The sequence below is a fragment of the Ambystoma mexicanum genome, chromosome 10, assembly GCF_040938575.1.
Source record: "Ambystoma mexicanum isolate Mex_15411 chromosome 10, UKY_AmexF1_1, whole genome shotgun sequence".
Taxonomy (NCBI): Eukaryota; Metazoa; Chordata; class Amphibia; order Caudata; family Ambystomatidae; genus Ambystoma; species Ambystoma mexicanum.
The window spans coordinates 1,596,445,386-1,596,463,714 of record NC_090932.1 but is presented as its reverse complement, the minus strand read 5'-3'; the positions used below and the strand labels follow the sequence as shown (position 1 = coordinate 1,596,463,714).

The 18,329-nt window shown below is 42.2% G+C and overlaps 1 protein-coding gene across 2 annotated transcripts in view; it reads right to left on the bottom strand.

Moving 5' to 3' along the window:
* The window catches only part of PI4KA (phosphatidylinositol 4-kinase alpha), a 2,470,135-nt gene that overhangs the window by 1,034,306 nt on the left and 1,417,500 nt on the right, over positions 1 to 18,329 (bottom strand). For both annotated transcript variants that reach the window (XM_069619956.1, XM_069619957.1), the window contains one exon: positions 7,553 to 7,711. In XM_069619956.1, coding sequence (XP_069476057.1) covers positions 7,553 to 7,711 — 159 coding nt within the window. The remainder of the gene's footprint in view (positions 1 to 7,552; positions 7,712 to 18,329) is intronic.

The window sequence follows — 18,329 nt, the reverse complement described above, 5'->3', positions numbered from 1 at the left end:
GGAAGCTGAAGGTCGTTGCACTGCCAGGGAAGAAAACAGCCGCAGAGTTTTCCGGTTAAAGGTACTAACCTTTGATTCGCGGTAGGGGTATAACGTGGTATCCAGGTTGCTGCGGTGCTTGGCACAGGCAAGGCGGCCACGAGATGCTCCAGGAAGCGAAAAAGGAAGCAGACTGGTTATCCCCACCAGTAGAAGGAAGAAGACTCTCCGGGCTGGAGATCTTCTCTGTCGTTGGGAAAAGTGGTGAGACGGTTCAGCAAGGCTCCACCGGTGGTGTCGTCGTAGCAGGTCGGCTCAGCTTCTCCCTCGTCGGATTCTTAGGTCCTGTGGCGACTTCTAAAGTTCCAGTCCCCAAAGGCCTGCTTTTATGCAGCATACCCCCATTCACTCAGCCTAGCTGTCAATCAAACATGCAAAGTGGTGAGCTGGCCGGCTCACCACTTGGGCCAATCACACAAGAGTGCGACTTGAGTTACCAAGGTAACTCAGTCCAGGGTGCCTAAACACCCTCCCACACCCCCTGTGGTACCCAGACAGAGTGGCACCACTTTTGGAGGCTTCTGTGGAGAAGCCCGCCAAAAAGTGGAACAAAGGGCTCAACTTGGGTTGGAGTCACAGAAGCGAACACAAACGCCATTTTAGTTCTGGCAAAAAATACCAACCGGAGAATTAATATTAAATAAATAAACCGGCGGTATGTTCGAGGCTATAGGGATTAAATAATTAAAGTTGGTAGCCTCGAACACTGGGAAAATCCCATAGGAAAATATTCGCAGTCGAATATAAAAAGTAGTATCCACTGCCACCAGCCAAAACTCGAACAGGGGGGACAGAGACGTGCCCCCTCGACTAACAGACCCCGGGGCAATTGAATTGCCCTGGCCAGTACATCCACAGTATGGTGGTTTGTACTGGTTCTGTTCAGAATTTGAGACTAGTAAAGTCAATGGTGACTTTACATGCCCTGGGAGACAGTAGTCAGCCCCAGGGTATGGAGTCTATACTGGGGGGTCACTATGACACCCCTGCGTTACTGCACTGAGGGTGCTGTGTAACTCACAACACAAAAACACATGAAGCCCTATGGAGTAAAAGACCCCATAGCCCATTAAACACATCTAGAGTCAAAGAAATACACTCAAATCAGGCTCAAGAGTGAGGGTAAAAGAGTCTCACTCTTGGCAGGAGAAAAAAATAAACCCCAAAAATCCAGCAAAGCTGCTGGGGGGCTCACTAGGTTAGGAAATTCAGCCTAAACAGAGAATTCTCACTAACACACCCATCACAGGTCGCGTAACCAGGACCCCTGGGCTCTTCAGCCCACACAGGTTCTTCTATACCTGCCCCTTTGTTCAGAGTCACATTCATTTAACTCCTCTTTGTTGGCCTCTTGGCTTTATATGCAAGTTTACACTTTAGCTGAAGCTTCTAAAACGGCCGGTACACATTGTTGCGGACACGTACGCGACAACACCTCTTGTTGAATAGGCAAGGAAGTAAAGCCTTACATTGATCGAATCCATCGGGGTGAGCTGGCCAGTTGGCAACAGTCATCGACCACACAGTCGCATTTTTTCTTTTTTAAATCGACTGTGGGAATCGTGTGGTTTCCCATCCTTCATTAAGCAGGGTTCCTTCTCAAGGGGTACCCTCCTTTTGGAGTAATTAAACAGCAGAGAGGGCACTGGCTGGTTTCAGTGCCACGGTGGATCGATGCGCTGATAAATAGAGACGGTGCATTTTCCACCGAAGATGGAGGCGCAGAATAGAACATCAGCAAGTAAAATGTTCTAGAAATAAACAGACAACTTTTAAAAAAAAAAATCAATTCAGCACACCCCAATGTGATCCAGAATCAAGATTGTTTTCTATGTGCTGATGAGGGGGCTGGCAGGATTACTCCATCAAACCAGGCCCGAAACCCGAGTCGATATGACAACAGTTGGTACATTCCTTCCAGGAGTCGGATTGTATTTTGGTTTACATGAAGATATGTGGGAATTGAATATATTAGAATGACTTGATAAAATATGCCAATATTATATTAAATAACTGATGCACTTTGTTGGACGAGGAATACTGTCTAGCATCAAAGGTCTAAAGGTTAGGCTTGTTGGTTTTCCTAAACAAATAGTTATTATTGCGTTTCTTTGCAAAAGTATGGATGGTTTTTTGAATGAGGATGAAAGTGATTGATACAAATGTGTTGATATATGAGATTACAGTATGTGTGGTGTTTTTACACAATGGAATTGTACCCTTAGTGTATTTTTTCATTAAGGTTTTAATGATTGTTAATCAACGATTGTCATTTTTGTACACTGTTTTATATACGATGATGTTTATAAAAGAAAAAAGAAAATAAGAATAAAACAATAAATAAGTAATGACAAAATTTGATTCTTGAAATCAGTTTTTATAAGAAGGTATTGTATTCGATTTGTCTATAAATAATAAAAATGCAAAGAGAGTCTGCACGTGTCCTTTGGCACTTGTACTTTTTGTGATGGTTTACACGTTTCTGGCTTCTCCTGGTTAGCTTCTTGGCTGTGTCATAATGTGTCACACACCTCTTGCCAGTCTTTGGGCCTTGCCGCTCTGCATGTATTCATAAAGTTCACTTGGTGGCAGTCTTGCTCATGCCCCACCTTTCTGTGGCACTTTTTCACACTTGTGCTCTTTTTTACATGTTGTTTTCAGGTAGGCAGTTTCTCTTTGGCTGCCTTTTGGGTTTGCCCATAAAAGTTTCTTAATTTTATATTCAATAAGTTTAATTGCATGGTTTCATTCAGTTCGGTATTCAAAAGATATTCAATTTGCTTATCTTTAAGTTTCAATTCAGTTTGGCATTCAATGTGCATTTGTTATGCTTCATTTCAGGTTTTCCTTCAATTCTATATTCAATATGCACTCAATAGGTTTAATTTCAAGTTTCCCATTAATTTGGTAATTAATATGCATCAATTATGCTTAATTTCAAGTTTCCGTTAGTTTGGTAATTAATATGCACTCATTACCTACTCGCAGCACACTAGGAAAGCCCTAGTGTTGAGTGCTTCTCCCCGACACTCACGGGTCCTCTGCATTGTTCCTGGGTGGCTCCTGCTGCTTCCTTTCTCTTCGCATGCCGGTGGTCCAGCACCTGCGAGCCCTACGCGCACACTCGGGCCTACTTCGCACACGCTGGCAGCTGCGCTGCCTTTGTGCATCGTGAACGGCGTCCTGCTTTCTCCTGCAAAGTTCCACGACACAGAGGTTCCCCCTCTGGGCTGCAGGCCGGCGTCCTGGCTCCTCCATAGATCCCACCACAGCTGCATCTGGCGAAAACTGTTCCCCTGCTGGTCTCCTCCCCACGGGCCTCCCTGTTTCTCACTGTGGTGTTCTCTGGCTCTCTCTTTATACACCTGCAACCTGTTGGATCCTTAGTTAGGTTTGCCGAACTGTGATTAAGGCGACATGCTGGACTCTCACCATACTCTGCAGGCATCTTCCTCGTCCCAGTACCAGAGTGGTAAAATGAAGGTGTAGTGTTCCTTACTCTCAGTCTCCTCTTCCGCGTCAAGGTCAGTGGAGTGTTAGGTTGGCAGAATGTCCAACTCTGGGGAGGTGTCCAGACCGCTGGCACCCCTGCAAATCAGCTACCAGGTCCAGCATGTTGCAGCTCCTGTAGAACTTCTCAGGGAATTCCCTCTCTTCCCTAGGGCCCATGGGTTCAAATCCAAATGGGGAAAAAAGATAGGAATCCTATTTGTTGCGCCAACTGTGATTCGCCATCAGCTGTTATAAGGCTGTGTTCACTTAACTCAAATACAAATGGGACCTGGTCACCTTCCTCGTCATAAATGCAATACATTTTCGACATAAAAGCATCTCTGTGAAGTAGGTTGTACTCCTGTGGAGTGCACAGTGCAGGTCAGCGCTGACGTTAAAGAAGACGCTGCATCCAGCACCAGGCAATCTCACCCTCTGCTTGCACCAGGCCTGAGTCTGTAGGCGTTGCAGGCGGTTACCCTGCCAGTTGCGAAAGACGCAATGGGATTCATCAGCGCCGTAGCCACGGTGTCCCTGCCTGCGCCACAGGTGCCAGAGCCACGGTTGCCTGGGATAAGATGCCAAGCATCTTCAGGCAAAAACATTCCCATTTGTCCTTTGGGGAGGATTGGGTCGAAAAGGTTACCTGCACAGATTCTTTCTTCGAGGAGGAATAAGAGTCCTGATGAGAGGACTCACTCGGAGAGAGCGAACCTCTTACAGTGTTTCTTTTTCTGCATCTCTCTGTCTCTCTCCCTCTCCATGTGCGGAGCTGCTCGATTTTACGCACAACGATCCTCAAACCGGAGGCCTTTGACAGAGTCGGCTTGGCAAATCACTAGAAAATCTTGACTAACACGTTCCAGATAAGCGAACAGAGTGTGCAGGAAAAAAGGAACTGAGGTCTTGGGGGCGCAACATTTCTACTTATACCGGCCCTGATGTAATTTCCACCACAGGGCGCATAGAGGCATCAGGCGGACCCGACGCAGAGCAACACAGCTCTCCCTGAGAGCGTAAACATTTCAGGAGAACAGCTGTGCTGGCATTTGGATATCAAAGATGAGGAATCCGTGGCAGTAAGGAATCCATTAAAAACATTTTTACTCACTTATTAAGTGCTGCCATTTGAAACAGGACTTACATTTTTACTCCCTAAAAGCAATTTTTCTCCCAACTATAAAAATGAGGAGTAAAATATGCCCAATTCAAACTGTTACCTGGAGCACTGGCTATGGTTTCCTGTTAATGATTAACAACTCCCTTAGTAAGGGGGATCACAGGAATATAGGAGAGTAGTCCGGCGTAATCACCCTGGCACATTGGGAAAGTCACACAGTCAAAATCAGCCAGTGAGATAGCGAAGGAGATGTAGGAGATCCACGATCTGGCTCAAATATTTTTAAATTTGTTTATTGCCATTTCTTAACATTACATTCACAGCATCTTTATCGGCATAGAACACCAAGAGTAACATTTTTTAACACAAAATTTAACAAAATACACAAATAAACTGCGGCGGTCTGCGGTTTGGAGTGCTTAATCCAGCTGGGTAAATGCAATGGGTGCATGGTGGGTGCAACTGAGATATCGGGGGAGGGAGGGGCGGGGAATGGTGAAGTGGCATTGGTCCATATGCCGCCGTTCCCATGAGAGCAACCATGGGGTTGGCACGCAGGTTATCAGCAAGCTTATTTGCTCAAGGCGGTTTATCATCCGAAGGATGAAACACGTCCCATGTTAGGGTTTTCCATGCGTCTAACGACACACTTGCGCCGTCTGGGTATTTGAAGACTCTGTCTTCACAGGCCGGGGTTTCTGCTTCTACCCAGCGCTTCATCTCCCCATGCCATGTTAGGTATTGTGGCCCATTCACCCGTTTCCAGGCCATTGCAATAATCCTTTTCATTAACACACAAGCCATGTCCATAGGTTTGGTTACATGTCAAGATCTGGCTCATGACCACACAAAGTTTTGGCTGTGACATTCCATTCAGCAGTATGTTCGAAGGTCCTCAGAGCAAGGAATTGCGGAACTGCCATCAGAAGGTGTAGAAAGTGTGTACAAGTCTGTATTCGGATGCTGTCCATGTCATTCTGACTTAACTGAAGGATAGAGGTGATGGTCTCCCTATCCAGTCATTCACATATTGCACAGGTGGCAGCAGGATTTTCTTGGTCCTTCTCCTGCTCATCTTCTGCCATTGCTGTCTCCTCTCCTCTCTCTAGTCCACCCCTGCTCTCTCAAAGACCAGCACGCCTAGTAAGTGCTACCTTTTTCAGGTAATTACCTGCAAATGGTCACACCTTCCAGACATTGCAAGGTGTTGATTGTAAAATGTGTCAGCAGTACCCTTCCAATGTTTAGATTACTTTTTAGATACAGTGTGTGGGGCTACTAGGGTGCCTTACATGTGTAATTGCCCATAGGTCATTTTTTATGGTGAAGGAGGCACTGTTTCCTCATGTGGGAGTTGTGTGCACCATTATTTTAGGACAAGATATTGTTGAATGCTCCATTTGCCTCACCTGACCACTGTTAATAACACCACCCTTTGGATTAAGTAATGTTTATAAAATATGTTTGTGTTTTCTTGGAACTCATTTAGAGGAGGTGAATACAACATGCTCTTTTCGGGAATCACTGCCTGCAATATTCTCCACAATAGTGTCTTTGAAAAAGTGCAAGCAGTCACTTTTCATTTCCGCATGATGCAAATGCTGTATACGACAATTCGTAAATCTGTGGATGCTGAAAATGAGCAGTATTTCAACTACCACCGGTTTTCTCGTTACCACCAGATTCCTAATGAAAAGTGGATAATATAAACAGATAACATTTATTTTCCATGAAAAAGAGTTAAAAACCTAAACAAAGTGCAACATCAAGGGTTTCATTGGTTGCAGTGTTTGAGGAGGACAATGGAGGAGTTTAGACATCTATTTTTTGAGAACATGGTGGATGCATGTACATCTGCTTGTCTTTCCTCAGTTCAATCCTGGATGTTTTTGCATTGTAATCCTTCCAAAAACGAGGTCCTCTTCTTCCCTCTATCCTTTCCCTCTCCCTTCTCCTACCAGTCTTTCCTTCCCTCCTTTCTCTCGCCCCTTTTGCCCAACGGCTCGCAACCTTAGGGTTACACTTGACTCCTCATTATCGTTTTCCCATCTATTTCCATCACTGCTCAGGTCTGCCAGTATCATCTTTTCAACATCTGACGTATCAGTCTATTTCTATCCTTTCACGCAACTAAACTCCTTATCACTTCTTCAATCTTTTCTCAACTTGACTATTTCTGTCCTCCTAGTTGGCTTTCCTTCCTCCCATCGCACCTCACTCTGTGTTAAATTCTGCCATTCGGTTTATTTTTCCCATGCCCATCGCTCTGTCAATTTCTCTTTTTTCACTTCTCTGCTCCTACTTCACTTTCTTTGCATTGTATTTACGTGTTATCATGGTCTTTCCCCACCATATTCCTCCTATCTGATCTCTCCCAACTCACCCCTCTTGGCCCACTTGTTCCCAATATCTTCATCTTCTCTCTGTCCCCAAACCTCCATGCGTCTCGCTTCTGATCCTTCCCGGGGGAGATTCTCAGCTACAAAATAGTGAGGCTGCATTTAAGAAATGTGTTCACTCAATGGTAGAGGTGACAAATAAGGGAGTGTCACTTTTCATCTTTACAACAGGAACAGTACCTACTAAATTCTACTGAAGAATTCTCCTTCCAAATGAAATCTGATAGTACCCAGTCTGTCAATTAGGTGGGGTACGGAAAATGTACCATGAAGTGTTCAGTGTAAATGAGTGTGAAACCCAAGAGAAATTACACCAAAATTATGACACACACATTCTAAGAGAATGGATTGCAGACAAGGCCAATGTGAACCAATACAGAAGCAGTAACATGATGAGGGAGCACACTGTGGCAACACCTCCACATGCCCAAAACAAAATCTACAGTGGGAACATGGCCAATGTGAAAATGAAATGCTGATAGGTACCCCAAGCAATACTTACCTCTATCCAGATGTAGTGAGGTGTAACCTCCGGAGGGCAGGGCTTTGGCTGGCTCTCTTCTGAAGCAGCCAGGGGATCTGCTTCCTTCTGCTCTGCCGAGAACAAACCAAACTTCTGCTCCACCGTCATCTGCCAAGCTCCAGCCATTTCTCGCATGAACTGTGAGTTAATTAGAAACATAATTAGTCACCTGTGACCACACTTACCCAAGGAATGAAACATGCATAGAGTAGACTTGCCCACTTTGTGAAATATTCTAAACCATCAAGCTGGCAAACCTTAACAACTTGAATTTAGCAGTATCAATTTAGTAGTCTTTGATTAAAAAGGCCTCTATTTCAAGCAGCCAGAGACTGTGTGGGCACATCATTTTAACTATCTTAAGGAGAGATACAACAGCATGTTCTGTGTATATTAGTAAACAAGATTCCTAAGGAGGTAGAACATGTTGCAGGATGAAAATATGAAAGATACAAATCAAGAAAACAAACAACCTGCTCTCTATCCACATTAGTGACAATAAACATAACAGTGAGATTATCATTAGTTCATAGAATTGTTCATGAAACCATGCATCCATAAAAAGAGGGAAATAAATCATACCATATTGTTTCATGTATCAGGTCAGGATTTGGTGGTGGGAGTCAGAACAGGATAGGATTTCAATACCAAATGATAGAAAGAAAATATAAAGTTGCAATGAGCAAATTGACAAAAGTTGTTCTTCCATTATATTCAATACACATTAAATTATGACCCTAAATTTTTTTATTCTTGATAAATAAACACCAAGCTCATGCAGGGTTTTGTGATGTGTTGCATCTATCAGTACCCGATATGACCAAAATATCACACGAATTTAGAAATCTAAAAAGTGTATCCTGTATATACTGAAATAGTTCAAATGAAAACTACTCACCCTGAAGTTAGATCCAATGTCTTTGGCAACTATTGTTTATAATTATCTCATGAGACCAATGGGACATCAAACGGTTTTCCAAAGAAATGATTGTTGGTAATTCGGCAGTGAATGAATATTTATATATCAATCTATGATAGACTATTAAATGACAGGTACTGGGTGTTAATGCAAGCAATGATTGTCTTACCTCATTAATGACTAGCGAATTTACAGGCAAAATGAATTTCAGTGGGCCATTTCTGGCATACGTTTCTTTATATGTCCTGCAAGATTATATGAAGAATTTTTAATGATATGATATGGCCATTAAAATTACCTCAACACCCATAGAAAATAGTATGTTTTTTTACTAATGTGCGTGGGTACAATACTCCATTCTACAAGAGTGATATCATGTCCATTATGGAAGTGTCTTGTTAGTAAAAGTTGAGTAAGAGATAAATAACAATGTAAATGTGGTCCCATATATAAATGAACTGTACTTTATTCCCCCCAAGTAGTCCCCTTGAGATAAACAAACGCCATTTAAGTAATCTGCATCGCAAAGTTCCGTACCTACTAGTTGTGGGGATAAATCCCTGCTCCTGATTTGTGAGGCAGTCCCTTTCGGTTCCCTTAGCAAGGCGTTTCAGCCGCGAATGCGGCTACCGCGCCACACTAAATGGCGTTCGTAACGTAATGACATCACGCGTGTACGTGACGCGTGACGTCATCAATGTAAACATGATGACGCGCATTGTCAGCGCACTATATCTATTGTTGGCAACAAAGTATAAATATATAATTATTATTGAAGGTTAAACATAATTCCCTTGTTGGTTTCCATTCCTAATGTAATAGTAGATTAATTATATTGTAGGAGAAAAAAAGGACTTGTTCACGTGTACTGGGGTAAAACAAATTCCGTTAATATTATGGAGAATTCCCCATGTGTGTTTTATATTGGGTTACTGAAGAATCGCACAGCACAACCACCTAGGAGTGGTTTTATAACTGGCCTGTATATGGTTAGAGAAACACATGCATTTCATGGTCGCAATTCAAACCCACTTGGGTACATCTTAAAAAGCAAATCAGTTTACACTCCTGTTGCCTCAATTTGAGCATAACATTGCCTCCTCTTTTGCCTAACTTAGCCTTCTTCAGTCCAATGAAACAAATATCATTGCTATTGTGCATTTGATGGCATTCTTGCCAATGAATGGCCAACGGTGATTTGGGGTCATTGTTTCTTAAACTAGACAAGTGTTCCCTGTTCCGAACTCTCAATTGTCTAATTGTACTCCATACATATAGCTTGCCACAGACACAAATGATAACATACACAACATTCGTAGTACAATTGATAAATTGGTTAATTTCAACCACATTCCCATTCATGTCCGTGAAAGATTGACAATTGCTGTGGGCGTACTGACATTGATTGCAATTACCACATTTGAAAAACCCAATGTTTTTCTTCAACCAATGTTCTTCCAAAACATTGACTTTAGTTTCTAGAAAAGACGGACTGAGTTTTTGTTTTATTGTCTGAGCTTGTGTATAGGTGAACTTCAGTTTATCAGAAAGATAGAGAGTCACATCATTATCCAATTTCAATATATTCCAGTGTTTATCAACCAAGCGATAAAGAATAGATGAGTCTTTTGAGAACTGAGTAATAATAGCAATGTGTTGTGATGCATGCTTCGCGCTAGAGCGCTCAGAGAGTAAATATGACTGTTTGTATTTTAGGTATTTGTTCTCTGCTTTATTAATGCATGTTGATTTATATCCTCTACTCAAGAACCTGGATCTCAAAACTTTCGTTTCTTCTTCATAATCAGAGTCCCTACTGCAATTCCTTCTGGCCCTGTAGAATTCACCAGAAGGAATATTTTCAATTGTGGAGCGTCGATGGCTGCTTTGTGCCTGAAGTACAGAGTTCATTTCTGTTGATTTGGGAAAAGTCTTAGTTTGGATAGTGCCCTGTTCAATGAAAATACGCATGTCTAAAAAGTCAATTGCTTCTGCGTCTGCAGTACCGACAAAATTTAGCCCAAAATCATTCTTGTTAACATGTTGTACAAAATTTACAAAAGACCCAGAATCTCCTTTCCAAACAATAAGTATATTCTCAATGAAGCGTCGCCAAGCAATCAGATTGCTCTTGTATTCAGTATTGCTGTATATATGAACCTCCTCAAATTGTGCCATAAAAAGGTTTGATAACGAGGGCGCAAACTTCGCCCCCATAGCAACACCTTTGGCTTGAGCATAATACTGTCCATTAAATATAAACACATTATCATCAAGTGTGAATTTCAAAAAACTTTTCAGTAATTCGACATGGTCTAAATATGATGCAGAAAAATCATGAAAGACATAATCAATGTTGCGCATTGCCAGATCATGATCAATGCTGGTGTAAAGGGCTGATACATCCAATGTTGCTAACAAAAAATCGGCCTCCTATTGTAATGATTGCAAAAATTGTAAAACATGAGTGCTGTCTCGCACATAGGATTTCATCACAATCACATGGGGTTTGAGAACTTCATCCAAATACTGTGAAAGTGTCATGATCTCTGCTTCCAAAAGGTCAGGGTTTTCCCAACTCCCTTGGAAGCAAATCGATAACCCAGGTTCCGAGTGCCAACCAGTCCCAATTGGGACCTTTTGGACCCAGTCCTGGCGCCAGTGGCACCAGGCTCATAAATATGCCCAGTCCCAGTGCTGGAAGCGCCAGGCTCATAATGCTTGGGTGGACTTACCTGCAGCAGACCATGCTGCTTACTTGCCTGCCAGTTGAGCCTCTGATCCTCTTCTGTTTGGAACTACTTTTCCTGTTGGGTGGGGCAGGAGCCACTCCCTAGATTCAGAACACTGGAACTCTTCTGGAAAGCAGGAACTCTTTTCTTACCTAGGCGTGGCTGTGGAAGGAGACCTAAGCACTACAGGAGGCTATTTAAACCACACCCGATGAATGAATCTTGCTTTGCGTTATTCTGCATCCTCTGCAGCAGAACGCTCATCGTGTCTTCTGCATCTGATCCTGGGCCTAAGGAAAAAGGCTTACCATCCTGAATCCAGTCTTCAGCAACACCTATAAAGACAAGAAAGAACAGGTTAGCATTACGGGCTTTCAGTGACAGCTCTTCACTTACCTGGTCCATCGGCTGTCACCAACGCCTCGCGCTGCATTCCGGCATCTGAAAGACAAAGGCTTACCAACTCTTTGCACGCTCCGGAGGCCTTCGGCGCTGCATCCCGCATCTGAAAGACAAAACAAGGTGCGTTTATAGACATTGGGGAACTTTAATACTCACGTGCCATTACTCCTTTCCACATCTAACCCAGTGGGTATTCCGGCACCCTGCAGCCGCTCCGAACTTGTACCTGCAAAATAAAAAGACAGTTAGAGCGCATCGTGAAGCAGGCAACAAGCGCTTACTTGCGTGCTTCCAGGCGCTTCTATTCATCACACGGGCTCCATCTTCAACTTACTTCAGCCCGTCATCCGCCATCGCCGGAACCCTGCAAAACAAGAAACATCATTAATAAAGACTTTAAAGACATTAGAATTACTCGAAACTTACCGTTCGTGCAGTAAACGACGGACAGCAGTCCTCTGAAGTCAAGAGGCCTGCTACCCTTATCCAGTGAAGAAACTGGTTACAGCACCCTGCCCCGAAGCAGATGGAGAGCACGGCGTTCACTTACCTAAGGTGAGAGCGTTAACCTTTGGGGTTCTACAGGAGAAGAGAAAGGGAAGAGGAGAGAGACATTCAATAACCCAGTTCCTTAATCCCATATTTTCTATCTGCAGACATCTTACCCTTCAAGTCAGACATACAGTGCACAGAGGTCCAGCCCAAAGAGCCAGCCGTGTGTTACACATCACCTTTGAAGATACGGTATACGCCCAGTCAAGACCGGCGCCTCTACGGGAATCAGGTGAGCGTTACAGAAAGCCCCTCTGTAGCCCACCCTATACCGCTCATTATCGGTTTTACAGACGGAAAATCGATGTAGTCTTTATGAATCTTCGGTAGAAAATATAGGGTGGGCATAACTGGTTCTGAATTGATCAAAAATTGTTTTTCATCTTCTGTCAAGAAACCCTTTTCATACCAAAATTTAATGAATTCCGAGAGCTCAGCAACTACTTTTTTAGTTGGATTAGATTTGAGGGGGATGTAGCATCCAGGTGTATTAAGATGTAACATAGCCGATAATGAGCGGTATAGGGTGGGCTACAGAGGGGCTTTCACAGTATTTGGATGACGTTCTCAAACCCAATGTGATTGTGATGAAATCCATTGATTACATCTTTCGTGATTTTTCTGCATCATATTTAGACCATGTCGAATTACTGAAAAGTTTTTTGAAATTCACACTTGATAATAATGTGTTTATATTTAATGGACAGTATTATGCTCAAGCCAAAGGTGTTGCTATGGGGGCGAAGTTTGCGCCCTCTTTAGCAAACCTTTTTATGGCACAATTTGAGGAGGTTCATATATACAGCAACACTGAATACAAGAGCAATCTGATTGCTTGGCGACGCTTCATTGACAATATACTTATTGTTTGGAAAGGAGATTCTGGATCTTTTGTAAATTTTGTACAACATGTTAACGAGAATGATTTTTGGCTAAATTTTGTCGGTGCTGCAGACGCAGAAGCAATTGACTTTTTAGATCTGCGTATTTTCATTGAACAGGGCACTATCCAAACTAAGACTTTTCGCAAATCAAAAGAAGTGAACTCTGTACTTCAGGCACAAAGCAGCCATCGACGCTCCACAATTGAAAATATTTCTTTTGGTGAATTCTACAGGGCCAGAAGGAATTGCAGTAGGGACTCTGATTATGAAGAAGAAACGAAAGTTTTGAGATCCAGGTTCTTGAGTAGAGGATATAAATCAACATGCGTTAATAAAGCAGAGAACAAATACCTAAAATACAAACAGTCAGATTTACTCTCTGAGCGCTCTAGCGCGAAGCATGCATCACAACACATTGCTATCATTACTCAGTTCTCAAAAGACTCATCTATTCTTTATCGCTTGGCTGATAAACACTGGAATATATTGAAATTGGATAATGATTTGACTCCCTATCTTTCTGATAAACCGAAGTTCACCTATACACAAGCTCAGACAATAAAACAAAAACTCAGTCCGTCTTTTCTAGAAACTAAAGTCAATGTTTCGGAATAATATTGGTTGAAGAAAAACATTGGGTTTTTCAAATGTGGTAATTGCAATCAATGTCAGTACGCCCACAGCTATTGTCAATCTTTCACGGACATGAATGGGAATGTGGTTGAAATTAACCAATTTATCAATTGTCGTACTACGAATGTTGTGTATGCTATCATTTGTGTCTGTGGCAAGCTGTATGTAGGAAGTACAATTAGACAATTGAGAGTTCGGATCAGGGAACACTTGTCTAGTTTAAGAAACAATGACCCCAAATCACTGTTGGCCATTCATTGGCGAGAATGCCATCAAATGCACAATAGCAATGATATTCGTTTCATTGGACTGATGAAGGCTAAGTTAGGCAAAAGAGGAGGCAATGTTATGCTCAAATTGAGGCAACAAGAGTGTAAACTGATTTGCTTTTTAAGATATACCCAAGTGGGTTTGAATTGCGACCATGAAATGCATGTGTTTCTCTAACCATATACAGGCCAGTTATAAAACCACTCCTAGGTGGTTGTGCGGTGCGATTCTTCAGTAACCCGATATAAAACATACATGGGGAATTCTCCATAATTTTAATGGAATTTGTTTTACCCCAGTACACGTGAACACGTCCTTTTTTTCTCCTACAATATAATTCATCTACTATTACATTAGGAATGGAAACCAATAAGGGAATTATGTTTAACCTTCACCAATAATGATATATTTATACTTTGTTGCCAACAATAGATATAGTGCGCTGACAATGCGCGTCATAATGTTTACATTGATAACATCACGCGTGACGTCATTACGTAACGAACCCCATTTAGTGTGGCGCGGTAGCCGCATTCGCGGCTGAAAAGCCTTGCTAAGGGAACCGAAAGGGACTGCCTCACAAATCAGGAGCAGGGATTTATCCCCACAACTAGTAGGTACGGAACTTTGCGATGCTAATTACTTAAATGGGGTTTGTTTATCTCAAGGGGACTACTTGGGGGAATAAAGTACAGTTCATGTATATATGGGGCCACATTTACATTGTTATCTATATCTTACTCAACTTTTACTAACAAGACACTTCCATAATGGACACAATATCACTCTTGTAGAATGGAGTATTGTACCCACGCACATTAGTAAAAAAAAAACATACTATTTTCTATGGGTGTTGAGGTAATTTTAATGGCCATATCATTTCATATTCAAAATTCTTCATATAATCTTGCAGGACATATAAAGACACGTATGCCAGAAATAGCCCACTGAAATCCATTTTGCCTGTAAATTCGCTAGTCATTAACGAGGTAAGACAATCATAGCTTGCATTAACACCCAGTTCCTGTCATTTAATAGTCTATCATAGATTGATTTAAATATTCATTCACTGCAGAGTTACCAACAATCATTTCTTCGGAAAACCCGTTTGATGTCCCATTGGTCTCATGAGATAATTATAAACAATAGTTGCCAAAGACATTGGATCTAACTTCAGGGTGAGTAGTTTTCATTTGAACTATTTCAGTATATACAGGATACACTTTTTAGATTACTAAATTTGCGCGATATTTTGGTCATATCGGGTACAGATAGATGCAACACCTCACAAAACCCTGCATGAGCTTGGCGTTTATTTATCAAGAATAAAAAAATTTAGGGTAATAATTTAATGTGTATTGAATATAATGGAAGAACAACTTTTGTCAATTTGCTCATTGCAACTTTATATTTTCTTTCTATCATTTGGTATTGAAATCCTATCCTGTTCTGACTCCCACCACCAAATCCTGACCTGATACATGAAACAATATGGTATGATTTATTTCCCTCTTTTAATGGATTTATTGTTTCATGAACAATTCTATGAACTAATGATAATCTCACTGTTATGTTTATTGTCACTAATGTTGCTATGTCACGATTTACACAGCCTTGACAACGACCAAAGGTCGAAACACGTGTCGGCTGTTGCTTCTTTTGGAAAATAAACATCTCACATGATTTGGACATGCACTACGTTTGTTTGAAACAATTCTTACTTTGAAAGGACTGACCTCGAGCGCAAGACACTCCCCCGAAGCTCAATTCTCAATTTTCAATATTATTCACAAACTCTGTGGGAAGTTTGAGGGGGCAGTTGTTTGCTTTTGCTGCCAAGTTTATTAGAACTGATTGGAAAGGCAGGTTCTGGAACCAATTGAGAGTGGTCACTAGCGCGCCAACAAGGACTGATCCCACATCATCAATCATTCTCTTTCTCCCTATCCACCTTTTGATCTTTAAAAACTAAATACTTCATTGAATATTGTACCAGATAGAGTATATTCTGGATGGAAGATGTGAAAATCGCATGGCATGGTCTGCCTTTGGAAGCCAGAGGGGCAATGGGGGTGCAGAGAATAAGACTCATTCCAGTGGGATAGTGGTCATTTCCCAGAACACCTCCCCATGCTCCTTTCACCCTGCATCCTTCTGCCAGGCTCAGATCCTACACACCATACACAGAGAGGGAAGATAAGTGGACTAGGGTTCCCCAGTTGGTGTGAAACACCAACTGGCACTCCCTTAGCCTACCGCCCTTCACGTAGAGAGCACATAATGTTCTAGCAAATCCCCACAAGTAATCGCACAAAGAAATACCTCTCTCAGGCCCAAGAGGGAGTATCATCATTGCCGGTCTCCTGCACGCGGAGTCACGGAAAATCAGAGAAACCTGCCAGTGGAAAAAGCATTTGTATATGCACTGTTGCCCACAGCTCCTACAGCTCTCAGAGGATTCTTGAAGATGACCCACAGTCAGTACAACCAAATCATCACTGGCTTGAAGGCTCAGATGCAGAGCAAGTGGGCGCTATTGTGGAGATGATACAGTATGATGCAGAGCCACTTGGCCCGCAGTAACGTCTACCAAAATAAAAAAGGCGGATGAGGTTTTGAAACCCTCGCCCACGAGGGATGATAATTGCCAATCATGGAGGAGGGGGATACAAGTATTGTCAATATAGGGTAATCCAGGAAGAAACCTATACTTCCGAAACCCCTACAGGCAAGGGAGCCAAGGCCATTCACAAACCAGGAGGAGGCAGGAGTTGGAAATACACTATATTGAATAATCAGGGTAATTAGGAACATTATACAATCACCAAGCTTACTTCAGGTAATTCTCATACTAGGTTAAAGTAATGGAGCCAAAGTTCAGAAATAACTGGGGATTTTACGGTATCAATATTGGCCATGGAGAGTGACCCACTGCTAGAGGGTAAGAGTCTGTGGATTTGATTAGAATAATCCTAAAAAGCCTGCTTGGTCTTCATCACAAGCACGATAAGGCTGCTGCCTCCATTAGAAATTATTATTTAGCGATTTCATATGCTTGACACCCGAGACCTGGGCTAGAGTTCAATATTTTTACTGAAAAAACTGTTTGTCGCTTACTCCAGAATTATAATGTGGGCCTGTTGGACTGCCACAGCGCTTGCTTTCAGTCTTTATAAAACTTAAATAGGAATTTTGACTTCAAGTCCAAGGATTCAGTGTTTCTCCCGGTCTCTTTCTCAAATGACTCTAGGATTATAGCATTCAAGTTCGAGCCTGTAATGTTTCTCCTTTTAGTCCATTTCTGAACTGACTCTAGGGATGTTGCCTTCAATTTCCATAATGAAGAGGTATTCTCCTTTGAAGCACTTTCTTGTTAGGGCTTCTCTTTTCAATTACTTTGTTGTTTGGTTGTAGGAGCATTCACTCAAGGTTCCACCTGGCAACCATTCCCTGTTTATTCACTTTCTCAAAGGGCATTACCTGGTTGGGTCTCAGTCTTCTCCCTGTCAACCCATGGTTTTCCCCAAAGTTCTCTCTACTCACCCTTGCATGCATCAGTGAACCACTCTCCAACCTCGGTGCTGCCCGTCTTGCTCCCTCCTGCTTTTAGTCAGGTCTTTTGTAACACATTCCAACCAGAAACTCCCAGAAAGCTCTGTTAGGAACAAGCATCTAGAGTTCCTCTCTCACTCCTATGTTGTTTTGGTTCTGGGGTTTCTCTTGTTCTTATTGTTGCTTGTAGGCTCTGTATCCAGTATTACTTGACACTGCACTCCTCCACCCGCATTTCTGGTTTTCCACGGCTCATATTCATTGTACTCCAAGTCCTCGGCCCTCCTGGTGTCCAACACCTCACCCTTAACTGAATACTCTCCTCTCACATACAGTGCTGCTATACATGAAACATGTCAACTATAGAGTGAACAGAGACTTGTGATTTCATGTTTTGTGTAGCAGAAGGCACTTGTCCAAACATAGTACATCTTGGTCTGATCCAGTTAATGAGTCTACCTCAATATCTAAGCTTAAGCATCTGTTAAAAGTATAATTTTATTTCCGTGTAGCAGTTTTGCAGATAAAAAGCCGTGGGTCTTTGGTAAAAAAAAAGCTAAAGTCAATGCCATCCCTCTGGTCATTGATCTACAATGACAATAACTTGCTCGACTGGACGTTAAAATATCTGATTAAGGAAGAACATGTCTTGTAACTCCCATTTCATTTATTTTTTAACAATGTAAGGAAGGCGAGGGTGGCGCTAGAGAGCCTAACCGTGATGGCAGCTCTTCATTTAGCTCTGTGAAGGGCTTCCGAATAATCCTGTAAACAACAGCTATGTGGAGGCAACCATGATTGTGTTTCCAAGG